At 39.3% G+C, this 8,214-nt stretch overlaps 1 protein-coding gene across 1 annotated transcript in view; it reads right to left on the reverse strand.

Moving 5' to 3' along the window:
• Window positions 1–904: 904 nt before the first annotated feature.
• CHD7 (chromodomain helicase DNA binding protein 7) overlaps window positions 905–8,214 on the reverse strand; it is a 50,778-nt gene continuing 43,468 nt past the window's right edge. Inside the window, 7 exon segments of the mRNA XM_010172281.1 lie at window positions 905–2,836; window positions 3,627–3,731; window positions 4,205–4,345; window positions 4,776–4,997; window positions 5,499–5,942; window positions 6,166–6,393; window positions 8,055–8,212. Coding sequence (XP_010170583.1) covers window positions 1,883–2,836; window positions 3,627–3,731; window positions 4,205–4,345; window positions 4,776–4,997; window positions 5,499–5,942; window positions 6,166–6,393; window positions 8,055–8,212 — 2,252 coding nt within the window. The 3' untranslated portion in view covers window positions 905–1,882.

The following is an 8,214-nucleotide window of genomic DNA, read 5'->3' on the forward strand; positions in this document are numbered from 1 at the left end:
CTGCTTTCATCGTTCTTTTCAGGCAAAGTTCACTCCTTTCCATAGTTTCCCCTCAGGACTGAATTTTGGCCTTGTGATACTTGTGCATTTGAGCTCTCATGCAAATTCACAGAGGACACGAGAGCAAGGTTTGCAGCCCTCCAGCATGCCAAAGGCACAGATCATATTAGTCCTGAGATGGGGGTCCACCCACAGCTGACTACTCCAATAGCTGATTCTTCATGTACTCCACTGAAAATCTAACCTTTCATCCTCACTCTCGATGTGGTTGTGTACATGTGTGTCAAGGTGACAACACAGCGAAAACTGAAGTTCTCAAATGGTACATTATCTCCAATATCAAAAGGTCACAAAAGGGTACAAATCGGTAGCTCTCCAGAAGAGGCACTGGTTTTGATGAAAAGTGGGTCAGTTTTAGTTTCATGTAGGTTGTTTGACACAGTGGTTTCTGGCATCACAAGCTCTGGTCTACAGGATACCACAGAGCCTTTGTATCCCTTGCTGTCACTACAGCATTGTGTTTTTCTACCCATTAACCAAGGATAAATGACCTAGATATTGTGCCTATTAAAGCCTCATTTTTCTTTTGCCCTTTTGTTCTTTAGTGTACCACATTATCACATGCTGAACACATTTTAAAGTATTCTCTGCCTCTCATGCCCCTCTGAAGGAGTAAAGTAGGGTTTTTAGCGTGCATTTCTGTAGTTACTTAGAGTGGAAAATATAAAGGTAATTCAAGGTTTCTCTCCTGCCTAGTCCCTTGAAGACACAATCAGTCCAGCATTTACAGCCACTAATCTAGAAAGAATATAGCAGAAAAATGCTATAAAAAAGCCACAATGCAAATACAGAAGACGAACACCAGTTGTGATGTCCCTAAACACTACATTCTATAATTACATCTCTGCATATCATGGGTCACTTTTATTAAAAGCATCATTACTACAGTTGGCAGCAATTTACATCTTATCTTACATGATAGCAGTTTCCAAAGAAAAAAAATAAAAAGACATCACAACAAAGAAAAACAATACATTTACAAAGTCATGTCTGTAAACTTCAAGGCTAGTTTAGAGTTGAGGTAATGCTGTTTAGCTTTGTGGCTAAAGTAACAAAGTCCTTTAATTTAAAAAAGGTACCTGATTTTTTTTCTTTTTGTTTATACCAGTGCATTACAAGATCACGAGACGATTAAACTGTAGCTTTATCCTGTAAGAACCTTCTCCACGGGTTAATTTCCAAAAGGTACTCTTCACATTCAACAGCTGCCTTATTATTGCTGCGTCTCAAGACAGAGACATTCACACTATCATGAAGATTGTCAGAGAGAGAGTGTGTGTGTGTGGGTGTGTGCGCGCGTGTGAGCGGGTGAACTCCCATACAGTCAAAATGAAGCGCGAGTAGGATATGTGTGGTAAATTTCATCTTGACCTTCACAGCAAAAAAAAAAAAAAAAAAAGAAAAAAAGAAAAAAAAAAGAAATTAAATATATAACTTCATCCTTCCTTTAAGCAGCACTTCCTTCTATTAGTGCCACTTGATTACAAATTGCTGCTTCATTCATAATACCAATGGTACCAGAGGAAAAAAAAAAAAAAAAAAAAAAAAAGCAGAGCATTATGTCAATTTCCTTAAAAAGACATGATCACCTCTCAAATTTCATCTCTCCTAGGGATAATAAATAATGCACTGCACAATACTTAATGACCAAGATACCTTTTGACACATCTGTATAACATGACTTGAATTTTTTTTTTTCTTTTTGCTACACTATGTTACAGAACAGCTTATAAAAACTAAGTATGGACATTAACTGTGAGTGTAAACAGTAGGACTACCACTTGTCAAAAGTTTAAAACACTTTAACTGTAACTGGTACTGGTTATTCATCATTTTCATTGTTTTCTATTTCTTCCCCCCCATCAAGTGAGTCTAATTCTTCACCCTGTGCTATTTCATCTTCTAAAACGGAGGAATCTGCAGTTTTATCAAGGCTCTCCTCTGCATCACTGCCTTCGAGATTTTCTTCATCTTTAAAGGCAGTTCCTTCAGTTTTGTCAGTAGCCTTCTCTTCGTTGGAGCCCACTGCGTTCTGAAGTCCTGCTAGTGCTGGGAAACCGGGCAGAGTCAATCCTCCCAGTCCTGGAGGTAGAAACATAGATGGGTAGAAGAGGCCAGGAGCCATGGTAGACAGCAGGAAAGGATTGAAGGCCAGAGGGTTTGTGGGCAATCCAGTGTTGGTGGTGGTGGTAGTGGTGGCAGTAGCGGTAGTTGCCGCAGTAGCAGCACTGACAGATCCACTCGCAGAGTCAGTAGCAGAAACAGTGTCTGTGCTTTTCTCAGAGTCTTTGTTCTCCTCTTCGTTCTCATTTTTCTTCTCTTCAGCTTTTGAAGCGCCATCCTCAGTCTCTCCTTGACCGGAAGCAGTAGTGGCATTTCCAGTAGTAGCTGTTATCGGGTTATTCAACAATCCGCTTAGTCCAAACATATTGGGCAATCCTGCCATCCCTGGCAACATCAGAGGCAACATGGCAGCCGGATTCTTAGCGTCCCCCCCAGCAGCAGCAGCTGTTGCTAACCCTGGCGGGAAGCCCATGAGGCCTGCGAGCTGGAGAGACTGCAGGTTCTGTAGGTTCTGGAGGCTTGTGAGGTCCATTCCAGCAAACAGACTGTTCATTAGTAGTGGGTTGATTCCCGAAGTTGATGCTACAGCAGCAGCTGCTGCAGCTGCTTTGGCAATTTCACTTTTTGGCCTTCTTCCTCTTCTGCTTGCTCCTTCCTCCCTCACAACAGGTCCAGTGAGAAGACGGTCAAACATGGACTCTGGAACAAAACCCTGAAAAGGGGAGGCAAATACACAAGCTTTATTCTCTATTGGCTTTTACAGCTTTCAACAGTTAACTGATAACAACAGAAGAAACAGAAGGGATACTCCAAAAGTGGCTTTTCAACCCTGGCAGATCATGACTAGTTAGCTACCGAACTGAATGGCAGCAGAACATGTAAGAAAAACTGAAGAAAGCAAAGTCACAGATTTTGTACATTTAAACACAGCAGTGAAACAAAACATGCTGAAACTCTGCACCTTCATTTAAAAAAAAAAAAACCCAAACAAACAGCCCTAACATACTGCAGTTGAGTTTATACTTTAGTACTCCATACTAAACTTCAGCATAGTAATATTTTATTAAACTGAGTCTTTGCAGAATTGTACCCTTTGTTTTCAAACAACTGTTGTAAAATAAAAGGCAGAAAACCCAATCCTTTGATGCTGCCTGTTACAAAGACAATTAATTCTATTTCTGTTATGAACCTGACAAATACTTTCTTAATTGTTCCTAACGTATGAATACCTGTGTTTATTAGGGATTGTTGCTTATAAGAAAAAACCAAAGCAGAACAAATGCTGAAGGCTGCCTTACTGCAGCTGATTTTTCGAGTGTGCTTCAATCCCATCCTGCAGCAGCCTGTTATCACCACCTCACCCCCGAACCGGGTAACTCCCACCCAGGCACTACAACTTCCTCAGCTCAAAACTAGCTATGAGATAAAGACTTAATAACCAATTTACACAGCCTTCAACTTTTCTGTGCTATAATCTACAGTGGAATAAGAGTTTCACTTACAGACTGTTTAACAATGTCAGTCCAATCTGGAGCAACAGCAAATTCAGGATTTTCTTCCAGCCATCTTGGCAAGTCCTTCATTGGAGGGGCCATAGCTCCACCCATCTAATGCAAAAGGCAAGGTTAATACTTTGAAAGAAAACCCCACAACTATTTATATGCACATTTTCTGTCTGTGCACTTTCATCTCTGAAGGATGGCAGTAAAGACTTTCAGTTCAGACTGTGGAAAACTACGTGGAAACCAGCTAATGAGACTAGAATTGAGAAGATCATATTAAAAAAAAACCCCAAAAACCCTCAGTAAAATGTTGCAGCTTAGGCAAGGCTAGCAATGAAATTCATATCTGATATAAGGAAAAAATGTGCTAGTTTCAAAAAGTAAAGAGGTACTTACTCAAGTGATTAATATGAACACACCCAAAGAGCACAGAAGGAATTAAAGGAACTGGGTACGTTCAAGTAAGAATAACTGCCAGTGACTAATAATTAAACTTTAAAAAATAAAGTTTGGAGTATAAAACCAGCTTTCCACATGCAAAGACACTATTAAAGACCTCCACTGAACTTAATTTTTACCTTCTTTCCATTTCGCTTATTTACAACAGGTACCCTTTCTTCTCCTGTCAAGGTGTTTATATCCAATTTATTAGGATTTCGACATCTGTGTCGTTTTTGTTTCGGCTTCTGAAATGGGGAAAACAGCACATCTGCACTCTTCTGGAAAGAAGAGAAATGTATTGCTTTTTAGTTTCTCATTTTCTTGACAAAAAAAAAAATTAAAAAAATTCACCAACCATGGAACCCTCCTCACAACAATTTTAAGAAGAGGCCAATTACTTTACCCTCAGATTATCTCAGAAAACTCTTTTTTCTTATCAGATGAATAAATTCTGCAGAACTTGACACAAGCATTGTTTTAACACACTTATATACAAATATTAAGAAAGGAAAAGCAACCCATACACCCTGGTGCCAGCTGGATGTTTAGATACTACAGTAAGCGTGGCTAAAGAGAAAACCTCTACTGAAAACCAACAGTTACAAAATCCAATGACTACGCCCAAGGTGAGGAAATTCATTTTGACATCTGTAAAACTAACTTCTGTATTAATATAATACAACACCACTTTTAGAATCACATACTTACTGGTACATAACTTGGCATATCTACAGTGTAAGTAGGATGCAATTTAAGCCATTCAACTAAATCCTTGTTTTTAGGAGCATCCTCTCCCACCAGTCTGGTCCCATCCTCTAGATTGATTACAGGGATGCGAGTGTCTGGGTCCAGTTGACCAGGAGATGGAACACTCCTTGCTGGTAGGGCTTCCATATCTTCTTCAAAAGCTTTGGTCACTTCTGCATCCTCCTGAAAACATTAACATCGGTATAAATTCTCACTTCCAGGGAACAGCTACCCGAGAGAAATAATTACAGGGACAGAAGCTAAATGCTCAAGATTTTGGACAGGCAAGAGTTAATGTGGTTTAAATATTCATACTATGTAAAGCAACATCATTGCATTAGGGAATTTTGTAAATTTAGCATCCTTGAACATTAAAGACAGAGCAGCTTCATGCATTTCCAGTTAATGATCCCCAAGACCTTTCCTTTTCTACACAGTACGAAAGACATACTTGAAAAGTACAAGCTACATAAAACTTGGCTACAATTTGCTAGAGTAAAAGCTTGACGTGAACAACATTTTGTTTGGTTCAAAAAGAAATAACAGCTCTAAACACAAAGAAAAAGCTGGTTGGGTAAAAACTGTACATTACTATTAGGGAAAGTGTAACACCACTTTAAACTCACATTCAAAAAGTACTAGACAAAGAAGAACAAACATGAGACAAAAAGGTTGCTCTCTTACTACAGTCAATGATGTCCGTTTGTTGCTCATAAATAACAGATCAAGCCCTTCTACATTTTTCCTCCTTCCTCTCCTCCTCTTCATGGGCGGTTCTCCGTCTATTAAAGAGCCATTTAGTAGATGCCTTGTGGGTGTGCGTGAAAGACCTGCTTGCAGCAGCTCCATTTGAGTTTTAAAGGCATCGGACACGGGTGTGGAGACGTTAGGCAAGATAAACTTTGAAGTAACAGATGAAAAATTTGAGGTAGAACTTGTTGCCTCTCGTGAGGCCTTTGATAAATCTACAACCTTTTCTTGTCCATTTTCTGAGACCACCTGAGACTCACGTAACTGGGCAACCATTTCCATAAGATTTCTCCTCTTGGCAGCTCTCTCAGCCTCAATTTCAATCTTTCTTCTTCTCCTCCTCCTCTGACGTGGAACCGATAAACTGAGTGCATCTTCCTAATGAAAAACGAGCATTTCCAAACATCAGCAAAGCTCTGGTTGCCATGCTGAATTTAAAATAAAAGTCCAAACATGTAACTCTGAAAACAAAGCCTTCAGGTTTTTTTGTTTTTTTCCTATTTTATTTAAAGAACTGCCATTTTAAATTTGTTTCTATTATGCAAATAAGCACATGCAAGACGAAATGTTTTATGTAAGGAAGAGAAAGAAGCAGGCTTGCCTTTGATAACTGAGGAGAAGCGGTGATATCTTCACTGCCACTGACGCTGGCTTGACCAACCATGGAGAGCTCTGCAAAGCTCCTTTTTTGTAGAGGGCTGTCCACAGCTGCTGGAGTATACGCAGGTATGAGCCCCTGGAAATCAAACATCTGGCGCCTATTTACTGGCCACTTCCCTTTCAGCACTGCTTCACAGATGTTGTCTAATCGGTTGATCATTACTCGGTCCTGCATAAAGGAAAAGCATGTAACGAACCTTCAGTGCAAGAGTTGCCTCTTAAACTCAAACGAGTGTAATAATGACACAGTCCAGCTTCCAAAGCTTAAGAAATACATTCAAAAACAACTACTCTTGCAGGTCAGTATAAACTGATCACTTTACAAGAAACTAATACACAGACAATTTTGTAGAATAAAACATCACTAGAATTTAAAAGCTGCATTTATACTGGGGGGAACGAGGAAGAGGGACCAAGTTTTCCGTAAGACAACGTACTAACTGACAAATTTAACAGAAACTCACTATTGTTTTACACTGCAAAACTTCAGTAGTTAGCAAAATCAACAGTTAGGAAGGGAAAAATCAAAACATCTGCAACCAGTATCTTAAAAGCCGTAGTTCTGAAGATCCAAGAGGCTGGATCTGCAATTCTGTCCTAGGAAGTGGATCCTCATTAGCGTCACTATTAATAAAGTTCAACATTATGAAACAGGCACCAACCTAGGGACATCTAATGAATGTCAATTTTCATTCCACGCCCATTATCACTTCAGATTTCACTGAAGCGTGTACACTAAAAATCTCTAATTATGTTTATTAGTCTACTTATTCTGAACCTGTACAGATGAAGGATTTTTTGTCTTCCTTTTACATTATGAATGGAATAAGATTTTAGTCCATGTTTCCAAAATACATGCTGAAAGCAAACAAGATGAGTATCACTTGATTTTTTCCATTTCCTTATTCAACAAGCACATTTTATCCGAGCTTGCCTGAAGTAGTAGAAACTTCACAACTATGAGAAATACTGCTGCTTAGGGAATATGAACATCAGTTAGCTTCCTGAACAGCAAAACAGCGCAAAAGCCACTAGCAAATCTCAGCAGCTGCAACAGACTGCCTGCTTTCCCCAGGAATAAGCCTATTAAGAGCAAAGTTCCCCCCGCCCTGCCCCCCCATCCCAAACCAGATGGCCCTGTTATGGTGATTAGTAAGCTTAAGACTATTACTACTTTATTTCTCTCTACCCTTACTGCAAAGGAGAGTACTAAATTATGTATGGATTAATTACGAGGTTACGGTTTCATATTTTTAAAAACATTTTATATTAGATAATTTTCTGCATTGTTACCAAAATAAGATACAGCTTTATCCCATCTAAAACCGCTGCTTATGTTTTCAGGATACCTTAATACAATTACATCTGTCAACATTACATAATGGCTTAGATCATGTAGGTCACCAATACTCTTCTCTACATTCTCCTCACTCCAAAATAAAAAGGTGATCTTACAAAATCTCCGCTCACAACGCTGCAGGTTGCTCTGCAAACAAAATCTGTAATTCAAAATCGTACGTGTGCTTCCATGAACAGAGGTGCGAGAGGTGTGATTCTGCTGACATAGAGTTATGGAGCCCATGAGGAACTCATGTCTGTCAGTAGTCTGTTGTTTTACTAAATGACACTATTTACAGTAAAGTAATTCTTTAATTTCCTCTGCTAATTTGTATGAAATTGAAGAATAAAATGCTATTCCACAAATAATTAATAGAAAAAAGTCCCCTGCTCACTAGAACTGCAGAATCATACAAAGCTTGCTGTTATTTTGCGAACACATTTCCCATGTTTTATCTGTATTGATAAAATGCCATTCTACCCCTAACCAACCTTAGGCCAGAAAGAGAAGGCAAATGTTCTCTCATGAAGCAGCTGAACCACAGAGGGATCCCCATCTTCCATGTAGAATCCGTCGCGTGTTTCATCCCTTGCAGTACTCATAGAAGCATTGCTCTCTTCATCAAAATTCTTACCCTGAGAAACTGCTCCT

The sequence above is a fragment of the Antrostomus carolinensis genome, unplaced genomic scaffold (assembly GCF_000700745.2).
Source record: "Antrostomus carolinensis isolate BGI_N321 unplaced genomic scaffold, ASM70074v2 scaffold28457, whole genome shotgun sequence".
NCBI classification, from domain to species: Eukaryota; Metazoa; Chordata; class Aves; order Caprimulgiformes; family Caprimulgidae; genus Antrostomus; species Antrostomus carolinensis.